Here is a 21,740-nt window from a genome sequence, read left to right as displayed (position 1 = left end):
TACACTGAGACAACAGCCTCCTAAGTAGCCCCCCCTCCTCTGTTCTCTCCCCTTTCAAATCCAATCTGCTTGATTAGTCCTTCTAAGGTAAAGGCTCTGATCACATCACTCACAAACTTCAATGGTGCCCCACTGACCACAGAATAAAATGCCTACTCTTTAGCCTAGCATTCAAGCTCCCTCTCCCTCTGACCCCAATCTGCCTCTTCAGTCTTATTCTGCTATTTTCAACTATTCCTCTCACATCCACCCTTGGCTATTCATCCCCATTCTGCTAATGCCCACCCACACCAGATAGTGGGTTTATTCCTAGATTTGTACTTAAGCTTATGATATTCCCCCTTCTTTTGCCCCACCTCATATCTCCAGTTCCTGATCCTCCAAGGGCCATCTCCACTCTCATATTCTCCCTGCAGCTTTCACCTCAATCCACAGTGAGCTCTCCTCATCCTGAAGACTTGGAATCTATGTGAATCTACAACACTTGGAATCTATGTGAATAGTTGACCTCAATATGATAGGCAAACTAAGACATATTATGTGAGAGAAAACCAATCTGTTTCATATATCTTAGCAACAGTTATGAATTGTCTTGGGTTATTGATAAGTTTTCTGTATCCAATCTCCATCCAGCTCTGCCCCTCCTCCCCAAGATTAGGGCTTCACAATGCTCATTTTGCATCTTCCTCTGACTGGCTCATGCTTTCCTCTCCAAGACTGCCTTCTATTGGCTCTCTATGCATCTTATACATGTTGTCTCCCCTGTTAGATGCAAACTCCCTAAAGACAGGGACAGTCCTTTCTTCTTTTTATTCCCAGAGTTTGGCAGAATCCTAGGCATATAGTAAACAATAAATGTTTGTCCCACTGATTGATGGATTGGGCAGGCATATCTAGCTTAAGGAAGATGATGGGGGAAATGAGATTGTCACAAAATCACATTCAGACTCTTGATTCAGAGCCACTGGAAAAAAGTTCCTTAAAATTAGGTCTATCTAGACCCAGAACACTGTGTGATGTCAGGAAAAGCTTTCTAACAATTAGTACTATTCCAAAGTGAAATGGGTAACATAGAGAAGTTGTGAGTTCCCCCTCCTTGGAGGTCTTCACTTGTTAAATTAGAATGGACATCCCTTTCATGTATGAGTTGCCCTAGATTGCTATGGAGGTCCCTTTTAATTTTCAAATTGGAATCAGAGGCCCTGGGTTTTATTGTTCCTGGCTCTGCTGTAATCTAGGAAAAGTCACTTAGCCTCTTTGGGTTTTTCTGTAAAATAAGGAGGTTGGATAAGATGACTTCTAAGGTCTCTTTCAAGTATTTATCCATGATTCTTCTGTGTGACTCTTCCCTTCACTGTGACAGACCTCTAGAATGCCTTTTTCTGCTTCAGTTACCCCTCTCATGTGATGGTCCTTGCTTTTAAGTCATTCATGCCTCCCTCCCCAGGGGGACTCCTCAAGGCCTCTAGAGTGACTCATTGCCCCCTTTGCAGTGGCTTATCCCTCATACAGTATGACCCCCTCTTCCAGCAGTGGCGCCTCTCCCACCTGCAAAGTAATGTCTGTTTTATCCATCTTCTTCCTTTCACATTTGTCATGCTCTGTGATCCTCCTGTTAAGTTCACAGTAGGCTCTTTGCAGCTGTTGAGAGAAGGGAGGAAGGTTGGTTGAGTCTTGGCCTGCTCTCAATGCTTATAGTGGGGATCTTGGTTTGGAGGGCTCTGGACTTAAGGATCCTAGGTTCAGGAAATCTGAGTTTGTGGGTCTGTTGGTTAGGGGGACCTGGGAGTGGAGCTTCCTAGGAGTGGAGGGCTACATTGGTATTTAAAGGACCTAGGATGTGAGGATCTGGTTTTTGGAACATGGAATGGAACACCTAGCTTTGGGTGGGAAAGACTCATTTTGAGGAGAAGAAACAAGCATAAATGATTCTGGGAGCTAAAGATGTGACTGTACAGGGACTTCAATGACTGATTGAAATTCTAAAGAGACGTGGATAGAAAAATGGAAGCAAGAGTAGAAAATTGAGGATGAATACAAAAGGATTGTACTGTCCTGTAAGAAGAATGTCAAGAGGGATGAAGCACAGAATGAGTTGGGAAGGAATGTGAAGGACAACAAAACAGGCTTTTTAACTATTTTGTGACAAAGAGGAGCATTAAAAACTGGGAAGAATGGCTGATCTAAGTGGATGAAGGTGGATAAAAGTAAGAAGACAGAAGTATTCAACCCTTATTTAGCTTTTGTTTTCTCTTCCAAGAAAAACATTCCTTAGTTGGATAATAACAAACAAAAGAATAGCAGGGAGGAGATATTCAAGATAAGTGAGACAGTAAAAGAGAATCCAATTTTCCTCAGCAAGTTCAAGCCAATGCTTGGACTTTGTCCCATAGCACTGAAAAAAACCAACCCAACTGGCAGATGTGACTGTTGATGTACTGTGCATGATCTTTGAAAGATCTTGGAGAATGGCAATGGTTGCTACAGAACTGGAAAATGGCAAAGCTGTCCCAATTATCAAAAAAGAGGAGTGTGGAGTCTGCACGTTGTAGAACAATGAGCTTGATTCTATTCTTGGAAAAATTCTGGAAGATATTACTAAAGAGATGGTCTGAGAACATTTAGAAATGGAAGAAAAATCCCACACACATATGCATGCACAATCAGAATACAAGAGGTTCAATGAGAACAGGCTATGCCAGACCAAGCCTCATTTCCTTCTCTGACAGAGTAACTAGACTGGTAGGTAAGATTATAATAGACATAACATAGTTAAGAAAGCATTCAATGCATTATTTCCTATTGTCTTTGTGGACAAAATGGAGAAATGTGGGTTCGTTGGTAGCAATACAATGAAGGAGGTTTAGAATTGGCTGAATGACTAGACTCAAAGAGTAGCCATTAATGGGCTCATGTCAGCTTGAAGGGTGGTCTGAGAGTTCTACTCTCAGTTCTGTGATAGTCAATGCTTTTTATCAATGCCTTGAAGCCAGGAAAGGCATACTTATTAAATTTTCAGATGTCATAGTTGATGATAAAATTAGAATTCATAAAGGTCTTAACATGTTAGAACAATGGGGTAAATCAAGATAAAATGTAACAGAGACAAATGTAATTTCCTACATTTGGGTTTAAAAAGCCAATGTCACAGGGACAGAATGGGGAAGTACTGACTATATTAGAGTTCCTGTGAAAAAGCTGGGGATGAGCATCTTAGTGGACTTTGTGACCAATAGGAATGGACATGACCCCCCCCCCCCCCACTCCATGCTAATATTCTCCTGCCCAAGCTGCATTACGAGAGCTCTGGCATACAGACTCAAGGAATAGTCCCACTTTGGTCTCCATGGGCAAGAATACATCTTGTGATTAATGCCACAATGACTGATTGGAAAGCATCCAGATAAGGGTGGTGAGAGCACTGGGGAATAGGTCCTTCTGGTTCAGTGGACTGGAAATGTTTAATCTGAAGAAGAGACTTAGGAGGGATGCGATTTTTCTTTTTTGGTTCAGTCATTTTTCAGTTGTTTCTGACTCTGTGACCTCATTTTGAGGCCATTTCCTTCTCTAGTTCATTTTACAGAAGAGGAAACTGCAATAAACAGGGTTAAGTGACTTGCCCGTGGTCACTCAGCTAGTAAATGTCTGAAGTCAAAGCTGAACTCAGGCCAGGTCTTCCTGAATTCAGGTCTGGTGCTCTGTGCACTGCAGTGCCACCTACCTGCCCAGGAGCAACATGGAATCTGCTTTCATGTATCTCAAGGATTGTCATGTATAAGGGGTGTTAGATGTGCTTCTTGACTCTAGGAAGGCAGAATTAGGGATAATAGATGGAAATTTTAGATAGATTAATGTAGGCTTGACATATGACAGCATTTCCTTGCAATTAGAATTGGTCAGGGAGGGTACAGCCAAGATTGCGGTGTAGAAGTACAGACTTGTAGAAGCCCCCCCCGCCCCGATAGCCCATAAAATCCTGTAAAAAATGACTCTAAACAAATTCTAGAGCAGCAGAAGCCACAAAACAACAGAGTGAAAGAGATTTCCAGTCCAAGATAGCCTGGAAGGCTGACACAAAAGGTCTATTGCACTGGGTGTGGAGTGGAACACAGCCCAGCCTTGACCAAGCAGCTTGGCAGAGACAGGACCAGAGCAGCACCAGCAGCAATGGTTCCCAGATTACTCAACCCACAAATGCCAAAGGCAGCTTCAAAGGTCAGTGAGAAATCTCTTTCACCTGGGTGAGAAGGGAACGTGGTCTGACACCTCAAGCAGCAGCCACTGCAGCAGCAGCATCTGTTTTGGGAGCCCTTGGCTTAAAGAGCCTGGGAGAATTGAGCAGCTGATCTGGTTCTCAGTCCTGAGTGGTGGTCCTGGGGTGAGGAAGAGTACTGGCTGGTGGAGTCTCTGAAGAGGGAATCTTACTTGCAGATCCTGAGCAGAAGAGTGCCTGTGGTTGCTCCCAGACCAGAGCACAGGCCAGAGAGGAGTAAACTCCTCTTCCTTAATTGTACCACCTTGGAGGAACTGAGAACTTACGGGTCCCCAGAGTATACCCTTCTCTTGACAAAGGACTCAAAAGTCAAATAACTGGCTGGGAAAATGCCCAAAAAAGGGTAAAAAAATAAGACTATAGAAGGCTACTTTCTTGGTGAACAGGTATTTTCTTCCATTCTTTTGGATGAGAAAGAACAATGCATACCATCAGAGGAAGACCTAAAAGTCAAAGCTGCTGCATCCAAAACCTCCAAAATAAATATGCAATGGTCTCAGGCCATTGTCAAGAACTCAAAAAGGATTTTGAAAATCAAGTAAGGGAGATGGAGAAAAAAATTGAGAAGAGAAATGAGAGTGATGCAAGAAAATCATGAAAAGTGAGTCAACACCTTGCTAAAGGAGACCCAAAAAATGCTGAAGAAAATAACACCTTTAAAAATAGGCTAACTCAATTGGCAAAAGAGGTCCAAAAAGTCAATGAGGATAAGATGCTTTAAAAAACAGAATTAGCCAAATGAAAAGGAGGTTCAAAAACTCACTGAAGAAAATAGTTCTTTAAAAATGAGAATGGAGCAGATGGAAGCTAATGACTTTATGAGAAACCAAGAAATTGCAAAAGAATGAAAAAATAGAAGAAAATGTGAAATATCTCTTTAGAAAAAACAGCTGACTCAGAAAATAGATCCAGGAGAGACAAATGAAAAATTATGGGACTACCTGAAAGCCATGATCAAAAAAAGAGTCTAGACATCATCTTTCAAGAAATTATCAAGGAGAACTGACCTGATATTCTAGAATCAGAGGGCAAAATAAATATTGAAAGAATCTACTGATTACCTCCAGAAAGAGATCCAAAAAGAGAAACTCCTAGGACTATTGTAGCCAAATTCCAGAGTTCCCAAGTCAAGGAGAAATATCACAAGCAACTAGAAAGAAACAGTTTGAGTATTGTGGAAATACAATCAGGATAACATAAGATCCAGCAGCTTCTACATTAAGGGATTGAAGGGATTGGAATATGATATTCCAGAAGTCAAAGGAACTAGGATTAAAACCAAGAATCACCTACCCAGCAAAACTGAGTGTAATACTTCAGGGGAAAAATAGTAATTCAATGAAATAGAGGACTTTCAAGCATTCTTGATGAAAAGACCAGAGCTGAATAGAAAATTTGACTTTCAAACACAAGAATCAAGAGAAGCATGAAAAAGTAAACAGCAAAGAGAAATCATAAGGGACTTACCAAAATTGAACTGTTTACATTCCTACATGGAAAGATAATATTTATAACTCTTGAAACTTTTCTCAGTATTTGGGTAGTTGGAGGAATTAAACACACACACACACACACACACACACACACACACATATAGACAGAGAGCACAGGGTTAGTTGAATAGGAAGGGATGATATCTAAAAAATAAAATTAAGGGTTGGGAGAGGAATATATTGGGAGGAGAAAGGGAGAAATGGAATGGGGCAAATTATCTCTCATAAAAGAGGCAAGAAAAAGCTTTTTTCAATGGAGGAGAAAAGGAGGGAGGTGAGAGGGAAAAAGTGAAGCTTACTCTCATCACATTTGGCTTAAGGAGGGAAGAACATCCACACTTAATTTGGTATGAAAATCTGTCTTACACTACAGGAAAGTAGGGGAGAAGGGGATAAGGACAAGGTCAAAAGAGAGAATAGAATAAATGGGGGGCAGGATAGAATGGAGGGAAATATTGTTAGTCTTACACAACATGACTATTATGGAAGTCTTTTGCAAAACTACACATATATAGCCTATATTGAACTGCTTGATTTCTCAGGGGGATGAGTAGGGAGAGAGGAAGAGAGAGAAGTTGGAACTCAAAGTTTTAGGAATGAATGTTGAGAATTGTTTTTGCATGCAACTGGGAAATAAGAAATACAGGTAATGGGGTATAGAAATCTATCTTGCACTACAAGAAAAGAGAGAAGATGGGAATAAAGGAAGGGAGAGGTGTAATAGAAGGGAGTGCAGATTGGGGAAAGGGGTAATCACAATGCACAGTGTTTTGAGGTGGGGAGAGGGGAGAGATGGGGAGAAAATTTGGAACCCAAAATTTTGTGGAAATGAATGTTGAAAACTAAAAAATAAATAAATAAACATTAAAAAAAAGAATTGTTCAGAAGTGGAATGGTCACTTTAAGAGGTAGCAGGTTCTCCCTCTCAGGAACTCTTAGAGCAGAGGGTGAATGCTTGGGGATGCTATTGAGGAGATTCATGACAAAGAAGAGTCGTACTAGGTACACTCTGAGGACTCTTCCAATTTGGACTCAATGGATTTGGGAACCTCTATGAGGGAGTTGAGCTCTGAGTTTTTTGGGGGGGGCATGGTTTTGTGTGACCATGGGGTTGGAGTCCTATTCATATTAACCTCCTTTTGACATCTTTCCTGCTCCTTCTGTAGCTCCTGCACGTTGGCAGCCATTCTGTAGGAATGGATAGGGGAGGTGAGGGTGGTGGTTTTCCCCAGTCATTACCTCTATGCATTAGCTCCAGTCTTTACTTACCACCCTGAAACCCACCCCAGTACCTCTCATGTAACACCTGAAATGGCCCCCTCTCTCCACCCTTCCCTTCCCCATGGGCACCGCTTGGTTTCCGCCTCCTTCTGCTTCTGGGCCTCTTGGGCCCGACGTTGCTGCTCAGCCTCCATCTTCTTCAGCATGGCTTCTGTGAGACTAATGTCCCAGGACTTCAAGATATCTACCACGGCATCCAGTGAGGCTACCTACGTGTGGAGAATAGATGAAGGACATCACAAATATACAAAGGTGCTTATACATGCAGGTGGATATACATGCCCATTAGGTACTATGTAAGAGAGAGAGCCCAAACACTTTAATATCCATTTCATAGATAAGAAACAGGCTCAAAGAAACAAAGTAATCTGTCAAAACTAGTATGTGTGATCTAGAATGAAAACCCTGGCATGCTGACTCAAGGTCCAACACTCTTTCTACCATATCATGCATCATCACAGTCATTAGTGTGTGCATCGTCACTGTGCTTATGTTACCATTCCAGAAACATTCTACTCTGATACTTCCTGGTGATGTGGAGGTAATCCTGGGTAATGTGAAGGTAATCCTCTAACATGATGGTAGTAGATTATAAACCTTGACAGATTCTACCAAGTAGAAGAGAATTTGAGGACAGTCCCAATGACAGACTGTCTGCTGAGAACTCAGCCTAGCTAAGTGTAAGGGTCTGTTGCGAGCATAAAAATTCCTTGGCCATGGGAGCCCACAACATAAACATAATTATACATTGAACCTTAGTACATATGCCCTGCCCCTTTTAACTTACACAGTAAGGGAGGCAGAGAGCCAAAAAAGAGGACAGAGAGGGATAAGAACCATATGATGTTTAGATCCTTTAAAAACATTAATTTAACTCTTGGTACTGATAATGTGAACTCCATTTCCAACTCACTGACACTATTTGGAGAAATGAACTCCATGAATATTAACATTTTTGTTACAGAGGAAGACAAAGAATTTGCAATTAAATGGAAATGTTGCTCACAGGTTGTACTTGGACAACTGGAAGAGTCATTTTTCTCATGCACCCAAAGGCAATAGGCAACGTCATTTTATGAGGTTCTTTGTCATCTTGTATTTCAATATTTGAGCTACACATAAGTAAAAAAATAAAGAATACAGAAATTCTAGGAAAAACAATAAAATCTTTCAAATTAAATCAACACATACTTGATAACTTCAACGTGAAAGTGTGCATGCAGAATGAATGAAAAATATGGGTTAGGATTAAGGAAATAAAGGGGTCAAAATCTGGTAGATTGTTAAGTATCTTGGGTGTGTATCACACATAACTTTTTTTAAGAAATGATTTTACTTCATTGTCTATATTGTTGTTGTTCACTCGTGTCTGACTCTTTGTGACCCTATTTGGGGTTTTCTTGGCAAAGATCCTGGAGTGGTTTGCCATTTCCTTCCCCAGGTCATTTTACAGAAGAGGGCCTGAGGCAAATACAGGTTAAGTGACTTGCCCAGGGTCACACAGCTAGTAAGTATCTGAGGCCAGATTTGAACTCACAAAGATGAGTCTTCCTGACTCATCCTGACCCCAGAACTCAATCAACCACAACACCGACCTGCCGCCACATATACTTTCTTCAGGAAGAGAGTCAGAAGGAACTGGACAGGATGAGCACTGAACAATACAATGAAAAATGAAACTGCCCATATTTTTAACACATATAGACGATGACTGGTTGTAGATGTAGTAATCATTGCTCTTCAAATACAACATTCCCTCTCCTATCGCCATGGCTTTAAACAGACTGTCCTCAAGACCTGGAATGCACTCTCTTCCTCACCTCCATCTCACAGAGTCCTTCTTCCTTCAAGACATTGTTCAAGTGCCATCTTCCATAAAACCTTCTCTGAGCAGAACTGCCTTCCCTCCCAAACTACCTTGTATTAATTGGCAGCTAGGTGATGCAGTGGGTAGAGCACCAGTGCAGGAGTCAGGAGGACCTGAGATCAAATCTCACCCCAGACACTTGACACTCACTAGCTGTGTGACCGTGGGCAAGTCACTTAACCCCAATTGCCTCATCCTGGGTCATCTCCAGTCATCCTGAGGAATATCTGGTCACTGGATTCAGATGGCTCTGGAGGAGAAGTGAGGCTGGTGACCTGCACAGCCCTCCCTCACTCAAAACAAAGTCAAGTGCAAGTCATGTCATCATTTCTCTGATGGCATGGTCTTCTTCGGCAATGAAGGACAAACACACACACCTTGTATTAATTACTTTGTATTTATTCTCTTTATATTTATACTGCATATACTTTTTAATATACTTGTTGCTTCCCCATTAGAGTGCAAACTCCTTGTGGGTAGAGATTATTTCATTCAATATATTTTCATCCCAGCAACTAGAACAGTGCCTGGCACATAATAGGTGCTTAATAAATGCTCATCAGAAATTTCCCTACACACTCCTAAAGAATAACAGGCAGTATTCAGATTTCCCAAGAAAATAACTGAAAAGATATCAGCAACTTCCATATCATCATCTCTATAAAATCTTTATGAAAGGCTATGCATGTATTAGCTATATTCTTTATGAAAACATGGGAATCAACAGGTGTTCTCAGACCACTTCCTACAGCAGACATCTTCACTGTCACACAATTTACAGTCAAAGTATGGAAATTTTAATTACAGTTTCTTGAAAAAGTGTTTGACTCAGTAGAGCAAAATGCAACTTTGAAGGTTGCAAAATGCAGTTCTAACAAGGTATCTTTCATGGATGTGTTAAAAACACACAAGATTCCTTGATAAGAGAAAAATGAGATAATTTTGTTAAATAATCCTTGGTAATTAATATTAAGGTAGGAATAAAGAAAGGAGGCATATCCTTAACATATATGTTCACCAATGTAACTATTGTTTTGGTGTAATACCAGCAATTATAGATATATAGCGTTGCTGTAGAACATGTACTTGGTAGCAGATACTCATCACTGCCTTCTCCTCCCTATCTCCTCTCTCTGGAGATTTAGTTAGTCACACCCTGTTACAACAATTTGCTCATTTTTAAACAGAGGGGACAATGGGACCCCACAGGTCCAAATTGGTCCTTTTCTTCTGTCAATAAGAGTTTCTATTAAATGAAAAGTTAGTAGTATGACCACAATAGCTCAGAGCCCCCAGTTAGAAAGCTTCTAACATTTAGGTAAAGTTTTGGCTCTCTTTATTTAAATTTATCTATATCTTTAACTAAGACCTGACCTATTTTTGGTCAAGACAAACCAGAAAGAAGTGAGTAGAGTATATTACAATGTCTATTAATAGATGAGAGCTCACTAGGAGCAAAAGTTGGCAAAAGAGCAGACCTTTTCTTGGGATTTCCTTCAGTTCATACATTGAATCTTAGTACATATGCCTTTTCCATCCCTTGAAGGGATGGAAAAAATTGGTGGCTTTAGCCATTCTTGATTTCTCCCTTCTCTGTCACAGGTCAGTCATACTTTTTTTTCCCTTTTGTCCATTGTCCTTGTGCCTCTGATTCTTTTTAGCTTTGCCTAAGTCCTAGGTGGGGCTCCTAACCCCATTGCCACTTCTGTTCAGTTGAGGTCCCCTTCCTTCCTCTTAGTCTGTCTCTTACAGACTGTGTCTCTTTAAGAACTCCAGGGCATGACTCAATTATATCTTCTGGCTCATAGACTGATATTCCCAATTCTCAAACCCCTACTACCCCTTGAGGGCCATCTCCACTTTTCCTGATCTATATCTGCTCACTGGACCCAGATGGCTCTGGAGGAGAAAGTGAGGTTGGTGATTTTGTACAGCCCTCCCTCACTTAAATCCAATTCACTTGCATGTCATGGCATCACCTTCCTGATGTCATAGTCCTCTTCCAGAATGGACAAACAACAACAACCTCTCAAAACCCTATTATACTAACAAGACTTGGATTGACTGGCTGGCTGCCTTTTGAGGAGCTATAAGTTGCTAAAGATTCTGGGAGTTGAAGTTCTTCCAAGTTCAGGAAGAAATAAAATTATCTTAGTATCAAAACTAGAAGATGAAGTTTTATATCACATTAAAAAAATATCTCTGGAGAGGAACTCCAGGAGGGAGAATTGAAGAGAACTGCAGGATATGGAGGACACTTTCAAAGAGGCTGACTCTAAGCCTTGTAGGAGTTAAGAGCCTTGAAATACTATATAAATGCTAGCTATTATTATCCAAGCAGAATGCCTGCACATTAACAAAATGTTTCACCTAAAGATAAACACAGTGGGTGATATTTTTTCTTCTGCAAAAAACTTCTCTTTGTAAATGGTATCATGCTTCAGGATACTATATGGCTACTCTTAGGAGATCCACTGGCATTTAAAAGAAAGATCCAGCAATCTACATACCAAAAGCCAAGTGGATGAAGATTATATATTTCCCAGATTATGACAGCAACCCACTAGGTTATTAATTTATCATATGTCTTGGATAAATCCTGTATCTAAAATTGTACCGAGCAGCTAGGTGGTCAAGTGGATAGAGCACTGGGCTTAGAATCAGGAAGACTCATCTTCACAAGTTCAAATCTGGCCTAAGATGCTAGTTATATTACCCTGGGCAAATCACTTAACCCTGTTTGCCTCAGTTTCTTCATCTGTGAAATGAGCTGGAGAAGGAAATGGCAAGGAAATTGCCAAGAAAATCCTAAATGGGGTCATGAAGAGTTGAACAACAACAAAAGAAAACTGGCCTGGCCCATATTTGCACAATGCTTTCAATGATCACAAGTTATTCCTTGAAACAAAAATTCTTCTTTTCAGCACCAATATACTCCCAGTTTTTAGATCATACATGTTAAATTTCCTGATAGTACTCTAATTGTGAGATTATTATTCAATAACTAGTGAGTCACATTACAGAATAAACTGAATTATATCAATATTTAAACTCTCAATATAAATAAACCCAAAAGATATAAGGAATTTGTAGTGAAATTGAACTTACAGGTTCTCCTTGGAGAAGCAAGAAAAGGAATTGATGGAATTGGTTTTTATCAAAGGTCCAAAGAGTCAAGAAACATCATTTTGTGGAATATTTTGGCATCTCACATTACATTTTGTCTGAACAATTACAATAACTTCAATTCAATTTAGCAAGCTTTGTCCCTGCTTCCAGGCTCCACCTTATTCAATTCCATTTTTACTTTTTTCTAAGAAGGATGTTTTATTAATGCTTTTTAGGAGAGGCCCTGATCAATCTGATGAGTCCCTCAATTGGCTTGATGAGATTGCAGAGTATGAACTTGTGTTGGATGGGGCACGACTCAGAATGTAGACTAGTACTATCATCCCTTGCAGAGGTGACAAAGAATTCCTGTGATTGGTTCCCAGTGACTGCGAATGGCTAAAAGATGACTGGTTACTAAGAATCAGGAGAAACAGACTCTGGTCAAAGTGGCTATCCCTGTAAAAGCAAGTTTTGTGAAGCAATTTACCCCTTCTGCCCATTTTCCTCTTTGTGTGCTTTTTCTTCCTTGAATTTGCAGATCAGAGAGCAGCAAGGAACAAGAGAAGGAAACTTCACCCCTTGAAGCAGCAGAGAAGCACATGGCAACCAGACCAGGCTTGCCCTGAGATGGGCATTCCTGAATCTCCAATTTCTGGATGCCTTCTAATTTTCTGTTTCTTTTTCTGAGCACAGTTTAAAGACTACTGACTCTGAGAATGGACATTTCCAGTCTTGAGGATTACCTCATGAGCAATCTTGAGTTTGAGTTCAGAAATTTGAGAGTTCATGGATTTGAGCCACGTCCTGTCCACCCAGAGAGAGATTTCCTTAACAGAGCATTTATCAGAGGAAGAAGAGTGCTTCCAGTAGGATCATCCTGCAGCTAGAAGATCAAAAGTAGGGCATGGAAGTGGAGCTCTGGACCCTGTCAACATCTACGATATTCTAATGAGTCACTTAACATGTCTGAGGTGAAAGGGGAATATTTATTTAGCAGTGCCTAGAAGGGTTTTTTTTTTTTCTGGTAGTGAGTCTTTTATGCTTCTATATTTGTTCATGGCTTCCCGTATATCCTTTGCATTTTATGCATTTTTAGCGGTGAGTAGAATGAAGATTGATCCATACCTATGCCTATATTACATTTAGTGCCTGTGAAGAAATTGGCAACCTGTCATTCTACATTTGGGGAGAGCACATTGAAGCTTTGTTTTAGAGACTCTCTTAAAGTTTTATTTTGGGGTAGGTGGATAAGAAGTCAAAGAGCAAAGCTAACCCTTTAGGGTCATGCCCTCCGGAATGAGCCTGGTTTGTACAGGCCACAGTCCTCGGGAGAACTGGGCCATAGGGGACATTTACGTTTCTATCATTTCTCAATCCTCCTAATTTCAACAGAATTCCATTTTGTAACAAAGAATCACAGAATTATAAGCTTTTGAATGAATCTAATGGCCACCAAGCGCAAACTCTAGAGAATCCTGAACTACAGTATTCCTGACAATACTCACCCAACCTTGTCCTGATGAACTCCAAGGAGTAGAAACCCATTACCTTATGAGGCAACCTATTCTGGCTATAGATAGAGAAGCTCTAATTGTGAGGAAGTTTTTCCCAATACCAAGCCTAAATTTGTCTCTTCACTACTTTCACTCATTGCTCCTATTTCTACTTTCTGAGGCAAAATAGAACAAATCTAACCTTTCTTCCACATGCCAACATTTCAAATTTTTGTGTAACAATATCTGGAAAGGGGTTGGCTGGCCACAAAAGCCCCTGGGGTTTGTAGCTCTTCCCAGTCTGGGAAAAGAAAACTAATACAAGATCAGCTCATGAGTGGGGAGACCAGGTGTGGGGGGTTTTGCATACCTAACAATGGCCAGAGTTTGGGCACTCCCAAGGAGAGGTATTAGTTGTCCCACATTAGCTGCGTGTCATAGTAGCAACAGCTAGTATCTGCCACATTTTCAGTTCCCTTCTTCAAAACTGCGTGCGTGTGTTTCATCTCAGGTCCTCATTTTGGAGAAACAAGGTAGCAGGGGTGGGCCCTACCCTGCCCCAGCCTTACTTTCTTTTGTGTTTTTCTTAAATTTATTCTATTAAAAACACATTTGCTGGATTTAACATTATTTCTCATAAACATGCCTGGTCCACATACCTTGTATGTTACTGGGTGTGGCATGAGGGTGAAATCAGAGCCATGAAAGAGAAAGGGACCTTTCCTAGTGAAGCAACATGCTCCAACACCAACTCATTGTTAGAGTTTTGCTCTCCAACTGGGGGCATAAGTATGAGCTATTTCATAACTTCCCTTCTAAATGTAGAATTGCTAAGAATTTGGGCCCTATATTAAAATCTGCCTCATAGATGTGAGTCAAAGTTACATTATGGGAGCTCATCCAGGATCAACATTTTTTCCCCTCTCTTTTTCATTTCCCCCCATACTGCCCAAGACCTCATAATATCAATATTTCCAGGGTTTTACTTAACACTCTGATTTTAAAAATCTATTTTGTTGTTATAGTTTCATCATCATTATTAGTTTTATTACTTGAGTTGTAATCTGAATTAAGCCCAGTTAAGCCCAATGTCTAATTTTGAGGAGAATCTTATGTATCAATTGCTGTGAATGCAAATATTAATGTACTTATATTTGGCATAGATACTACACGGGGGACTGAGGATGTTATGAACATTTTGAGGAACAGTATGAGTTAGATGACAGTAGAATAATTCACCTAGAAATAGAGTTAGGACAAGCCACTATGGATGTACTATGTGAATTATCAGTCATGTGAACATTAAAAGTTACCAGAAAAAATTAGGGAAATAGGTATGCTAATGTACTGTTGGTGGAGCAATGAACTGATTAGTCATTCTGGAAAGCAATTTGGAACTATGCCCTCACAATTATTAGACTGTATATACCCATTGATTCCTAAATACTACTAGGTGTGTATGCAAAAGAGATCAAAGAAAGAGGAAAAAGACACATATATACAAAAATATTTATAGTAGCTGGTGGTGTCAAAGAATTGGAAACTGAGGGGGTACTCTTCAACAAGGGAATAGTTGGATATGTTACATGATAGAATACTGTTGTGCTGTAAGAAATGATGAAGGAAATGGTTTCAGAGAAATTTGGGAAGTGAGTAAAACCAGAAAAACAATTTCTACAGTATGAACAATATTGTAAAGGCACACAACTTTGAAAGATTTAGGAACGCTGATGAACACGATGACCAATAAAAATTCTGAAGGACTCATGATGAAACATGCTACTTCCTGATAAAAGTGTTCAAGGCTCAGAGTGCAGAAGGAGACTTGGGGAGGGAGGGGGAAGTGGGGAAACAGAATGGCCAGTGTTTTTAGTGTTTGCTATTAAGAAGTAAACTCCTTGAGGTAAGCAAAATTTTTTTCTTCCCCCTCTTGTACTTGGCAGCTAGGTAGCATAGTGGATAGAGTGCTGAACAAGAACTCAGGAAGACTTGAGTTCAAATCCAGCCTCAGACACTTATAACTCTGGACAAGTCACTTAACTTGTCTGCTTCAGTTTCCTCAACTATAAAACGGAATGTTACACTTAACTTACAAGGATTAAATGTGATATTTATAAAGCGCTTAGTACATTTTCTGGCATACAGTAGGTAGTTAATAAATGCCTATTCCCTTTCCTTATTTCTATCTTTAGCATTTGGCACAGTGCCTGGCACATTGTAAATTCTTAATAGATACATGTTTTCTTCTGTCCTTGACTATATTTGTTTGCAAAATACGGGTTTGGGATGTTTTATCTCCCTCAACAGGGACAGTGGAGATTTATTGAAGAGGAAGTGGGAGAAAGAGCAGGCAGACTTTTACTGAATAAAAAAAAAAACTTATTAATTAAAAAAAACAACAACAGGGTTAGGTATGGCAAGGGGCTGAGGCTGGTACTACAGGAATTAAAATGAGGACAGGGTCTTCTCCAGGAGAAAAAGTCTCAGTCTGGGCTCAGAAAGAAGTCCTGAACACAAGGGTCTCAAGGGTGAGCCTACACTCGTGGCTGAACTGGGCAGAACATATTAATACAGTGATTCGGAGCACTGGCACTGTGTCCCGCCTGGAGGCTGGGCTGCTCAGTCTTCATATCAACAATGCACAAGGTCAAGACCCTTCCTAGGAGGAAGAGGTTATAGAGAATCAAGTCAATGATTTCATAGGGAGGGCAAGCATCATGGTTAGAGAGAAGGTTGAGGACAGGGGTTATTAATATCCACACCTGCTCTGGAGTATTTCCATCTTCTGCATAGATACGTGGGTCTGAGCCATGCTGCAAAAGCATCTCCACGGCAGCCAGGTGTCCACCAAAGGCAGCTCTATACAAAGGGGTCCGACCAAAGGCTCCCTGGGTAGGAAGAGACCCCCTGAGATGGGCCCCCTCAACTTCTTCCCTTTTCCCTGTCATCCAGGACTCCCTAAGCTATGGTTCTTCAGCTTTTCTTTTCTTTACCTCCCAGGACTTCCTAAGCCTTTAAAAGGCCTAGGCCTTCCTATATTGGGGCTACCCTGTCTCCCTACTTCCTTCGTTCTTTCCCAGGACTCCTTGGTCCAGGGCTTCCACACCACTATCCACCACCCCATCCTATCATTTCATCACCAGGACTCCTTAAGCTAGGGACCATAACTTCTCTTCTTGCATTTATTTCCCTCTCTACCTCTAAGTCCCCCTTTTCTCTCCATACCTTGCAGTTGGGGTGGGCACCATTCTCTATGAGGAACTTGATGGCAGCAGGATGGCCTCCTCCTGAGGCCTCTGACAGTGGCGTGTTACCATTTGCATCTGTGCATTCCACCATGGCTACGTGGCTCTTCAGCCTCACTGCTTTCCCCCGGTCATCATGGCCCACGCCCTCCCGGCTGAGCACGTCCCCTACCTCCACAAAGACCCACAACATGCCCAGTGACACAAAGGGAATGACAGGAAAAAACATGTCCAGGGGCCACATGGGAATAATTGCTCATGTGACACAACCTGGAGACACACAAGTGGGGTGATAGAAGGATACTCCTCAGTGACATGCCTAGGGATTAATGGATAATGGAGTTGCAATGGGCAACATGTAAAGGCACACAGACAGGGACATACACTAGTTATGCGTGAGGGGACAAGGACAGAAAGAGGTCTGGATGATACATAGAGGGGTCAGGTCTAGGTAAACACTTGTATAGGGGGAAGCAGGGGACAAGTGCAGGGACAATTCTGTCTCTCTTAATGTTTCAACTCCAGTGTCTGTCCTCTCTCTGCCCCAGCAGTAAGGACAATCTCATGTCTTTTGCTTGTTCTTATAGTGGAACATTAGGTACCATAAGAGTATATGGAAGCTGGGACACTGTGGTCTGAGGATAGGAGGCTACCCATTGGCAGCTTTGGAAAGATTTCTGGGAGTGGGGGAAGACACAGCCATGGTCATATCCTCTCTGAGCTCTGCTTTGTTGGAATAAGCTGGACAGGAATATGGGAAATAGGTTTCAACAGGATCCTAACAAGCCCTTGCTGCTACTCCCTGGACCTGACTTCAGTGAAGGTTCTAACTTTTTTTCTAGTCCTTGATGAATCCTCAGTGGCCCCTTGTTGACCATTTAGACCCTATTCTTACACCTAGATGACCTAGCGGTTAACCTTGGTTGACTCTTGCTGAACTTGAACTGACCCATGGATGAGACCCCTCACTCATGCTTGGAATGCCCCATGCTGACCTCCTTCAGCACAGCCTTCATTTCCTCTACATCTCCCTCAAATGCAGCTTCCAACATCCGCTTCCGACGCTTCTGCTCCTCCAGCTTCCTTCGCCGTTGCTCTTCCTCTTTCTCTCGCTCCCGACGAGCCACCTCCTGCTCACGCTTCACCATAGCCAGGAAGGCCTGAGAGTCCAAGTGATACCAGACCCCAAAAGTCAACTTCAGGAGAGATGTGGCAGACACAGAGTTCAGGTGGCTGACCTGGCCATGCATCATTCTCCCCGTGAGACAAAGGTCACTGTGGATCATTCTCCCCGTATCATGTTACCTGACCCCCCCTGCCACACACATGTGGAGTCCTACCTCCTTTTGCAGCTGGTCCATTAAGGCTGTGTATTCTTCTTTCTCTTTTATTCGACGGGCTCTTTCCTTCCGTGCTAGATGTTTCCTGTAGGCACACTGAATGGTGATTGCTGCTCGATCTTCCTTGGAAAGCTCTGCCATGGAGATGAGGGGAGAAATGACAAACCAGACAAGATGATGTGTGTATATGAATGTTATATACTTGCACACTGAGGATATGTGTACACACATACATTCTCCATCTCTAGTCTCTCCCTTGAGCTTCAGGACAATTTCAAAACTAGATCTCCCAGAGTCATCCCAAACTCAACATGTCTAAAACTTAACTTTTCCCTTAAACCTTCCCCTCTTTCAAACTTTCCTATATCCATTGAAGGCACTACCATCTTTCTGGTCCCCCCATTTTATAACCTTGGCATTGTCTTAGATTCCTCACTTTCCTTCATTCTACATATCAAATCAGTTGCCAAATCTTGCCATTTCTACATTCAAAGCATCTCTCACATTCGACCCCTTCTCTCTACTCACATACCTTAATTCAGAGCCTGATCACTTCTTGCCTAGATTATTACAAAAGGTTTTCAATTTAGTCTTCCTGCCCCTAGCCTCTCATCATTTTGGAATATCCTACACACTTTTGTATGAGTACTTTTCTTTAAGCACAGATGTGACCATGAGACGCCTCTACTTAATTGACTCCAGTAGCTTTCTGTTGCTTCTAAACTCAAGTTTACTTTTAAGCTCCTATATGACCTGATCCTAGTCCATCTTTTCCAGTTCCACTGGACACCTCTGCCCCCTAAGTGCTGTAATCCATTCATATTGGCCTTCCTCACACACATTCATTCCATCTTCCATTTCCAGGCCTTTGCACTGACCACCCTACATGCCGAAATGCTTGTCTTTCTCTTATTCTGCTTCAGACAGTCCCTTCCTTCTTTTAAGATTCAGTTTTCGCATCATCTTCTGCATGAAGCCTTTGCTGATCCCAACTGCCAGTGTCCTCCCTCCCAAACTACCTTGTATTTGACTATTTTGTATACAATGTATTTATTCACCTTATATTTATAATGTATGCAGGTACAGATGTTGTTATTTATTCATTTTGTGTTAATCCTGTATAAAGTTATTTACGTCATTAGAATGCAACCTTCTGGTGAGTTGGCATTGCTTTATTCTTTGTACTTTCATCCTCCTCCCTATCCTGCTCCTGGATTTCTGCATTTCAAAATCATACAGCTTCTACTCAGTCATACTGACTCAACCTGAAACTTCCCTCAGTGCCTGAGGCCACCTTGATTTGGTACAGCCTACCACTCTTTAAAACATCCTTCCCAGCTAAGTGGTACAGTGGAAAGAAGAGTAGGCCTGGAGTCAGGAAGACCTGAGCTCAAATCTCTCCTCAGACACTTACTTACCTATATGACCTTGGGCAAGTCATTTCATCCCTGTCTGCCTTAGTTTTCTCAACTGTGAAGCAGGGATAATAATAGCACTGACTTTCCAGAGTTGGTATGTGTATTAAATAAATTAATATTTGTTCAGTGTTTAGAACAATTCCTGGCACACAGTAGGCACTTAGTAAACGCTTGTTTCCTTTCTTCTTTCTGAAAGGCTGCCTCCCCCTTTCTCTGACTGGTGACTTCCTCCTGCAGCCTCCATTTCCTGGAAGGGCTCAGACCAGCCTGTCAGCTTTCCTTCTCCTAGTCTTGCTCCTGGCTTTCTGAACTTCTCAACTAAGGGGTACTTTCCTTCCCCCCATTCTCCCCCTTACTTTTCAACTTCCTTTTGTGAGTTATCTTATCCCAATAGAATGAAAGCTCCTCCAGGACAGGGAGTATCTTTAAAAAAATTGCTTATATTTGTTTAGCACAGTGCCTAGCACATAGCAAGAACCTCACTGCTTCTTTCCTCCCTCCCTCCCTCCCTCCCTCCCTTCCTTCCTTCTTCCCTCCCTTCCTTCCTTCCTTCCTTCCTTCCTTCCTTCCTTCCTTCCTTCCTTCCTTCCTTCCTTCCTTCCTTCCTTCCTTCCTTCCTTCCTTCCTTCTTGAATAATTCCATGTCTTGCCCATTGCTGTTTCTCACACTTTCCTCCTGGCTGGCTTAGTGTTAACAAGCTAGCTTCACTGTACATCTTATATAACAGGCATGGTTAGTCAGTTGGTCAACTGGTATTTATTAAACACCTACTGTGTGCCAGGCACTGTGCTTTACAAATATTATCTTAGTGGGAAGTCATTAAGATTAAGGAAGTCTAAGAAAGGCTTCTTACAGATGATGTAACTTCTGCTGAGATTTGAAGGAAAGCAGGGAAGCTAGGAAGTAGAAAGGAAGAGAGAGAATATTCCACAAATGTAGGACAGCCAGTGAAAATGCTTGGAGTCAGGAAAGAGGCTGCCATATGCAAGGAACAACAATTAGGCCAGTATAACTAGATTGCAGAGTAAGTGGAGGGGAATAAGGTATAAAAGACTGGAAAGATAGGAAGGGTTATTTATGAAGGGTTTTAAAAACCAAACACAGAAAGTTTTATACTGGATCCTGGAAGTAATAAGGAGCCACAAGAGTCTACTGAATAGGGAGGTGATATGGTCAGATTTGCACTTTAGGAAATTTGATAGCTGAGTGGAGGATATATTATATTCCTGGAGTCAGGAAGACTTGAGTTCAAATTTGACCTCAGACACTTACTAGCTATGTGATTCAAGGCAAATAATCTAATCTGTTTGCTTTAGTTTCCTCATCTGTAAAATGGGATAATAACAGCACCTGCCTCCCAAGATTGATGGTAGGGTCAAATGAGATGTAGAGCACTCAGCGTAGTGCCTGGCACATAGGGAGCACCATATAAATGTTAGCTATTATTATGTAGTAGAGTGAAGAAAGACTTGAGGCACGGAGCCCAATCAGCAAGCTGTTGCAATAATCCAGGCATGAGGTTATGAGGGCCTACTCAGGAAAGCCAAGGTCACCCACTGGGCCATCACCAGTAGTCTGTCTTGACCTTTGTCTTGCCACTGGACTTTGATGACTGGAGGACAGTGAGGTTGATGATTTTGCACAACTCTGCCTCACTCAAATCCAATTCATGGACAAGTCAAGACATCATGCTCATGATGTCATTGGTCCACTTGGAGAACTTAGGATGAGAATGAACAAGATTATGAGGGCCTGTAGCAGGGGGTGGCAGTGTGTTAGAGGACAGAATGGGACATATAGAAGAGATATCATGAAGGTAGAGAGGCGGGAATTGACAACTCGCTGGATATGAGTGGGGGTGGGGGGAGTGAGAGTAAGGAATTGAAAATGACACCTTGACTTTGAGCCTGGGAAACTGGGAAATTGGTGGTATCCTCAGAAGTGATAGAGAAATTAAGAAGAAGTGAGGGTTTAGGGGGAATGCTAATGAGTTTAGTTTTGGACCTGTTGAGTTGAAGATGGGACATCAAGTTCAAGATGTCTAAAGGGCAGCTGGGCACAGAGATGGTAAACTGGAGCATGAGAGAGAGTTAGAGCTGGAAAAGAAGATATGAGAGCCATTTGCATAGAGGTGATATTTGTAACCATGGGAGCTGATAAGATCATCAGGTGAAATAGTTTGGAGGAAAAGAGAAGAGGTACCAGGACAGAGCCTCAG

The 21,740-nt window shown here is 41.6% G+C and overlaps 1 protein-coding gene across 4 annotated transcripts in view; it reads right to left on the bottom strand.

Annotated features, from left to right (window-relative positions):
- Positions 1–21,740, bottom strand: part of IQANK1 (IQ motif and ankyrin repeat containing 1) — a 55,897-nt gene that overhangs the window by 18,004 nt on the left and 16,153 nt on the right. For 3 of the 4 annotated variants that reach the window (XM_072602580.1, XM_072602583.1, XM_072602581.1), the window contains 7 exons: positions 18,104–18,237; positions 17,759–17,923; positions 16,744–16,935; positions 16,281–16,406; positions 7,117–7,256; positions 6,900–6,954; positions 1,549–1,641 (listed from right to left, as the gene is read on the bottom strand). In XM_072602580.1, the coding sequence (XP_072458681.1) occupies positions 1,549–1,641; positions 6,900–6,954; positions 7,117–7,256; positions 16,281–16,406; positions 16,744–16,935; positions 17,759–17,923; positions 18,104–18,237 (905 nt within the window). The remainder of the gene's footprint in view (positions 1–1,548; positions 1,642–6,899; positions 6,955–7,116; positions 7,257–16,280; positions 16,407–16,743; positions 16,936–17,758; positions 17,924–18,103; positions 18,238–21,740) is intronic. The other variant, XM_072602582.1, reaches the window with a different exon arrangement.

The sequence above is a fragment of the Notamacropus eugenii genome, chromosome 4 (assembly GCF_028372415.1).
Source record: "Notamacropus eugenii isolate mMacEug1 chromosome 4, mMacEug1.pri_v2, whole genome shotgun sequence".
NCBI classification, from domain to species: Eukaryota; Metazoa; Chordata; class Mammalia; order Diprotodontia; family Macropodidae; genus Notamacropus; species Notamacropus eugenii.
The sequence above is the reverse complement of the archived record's forward strand: the minus strand, read 5'-3'. Positions and strand labels throughout refer to the sequence as shown.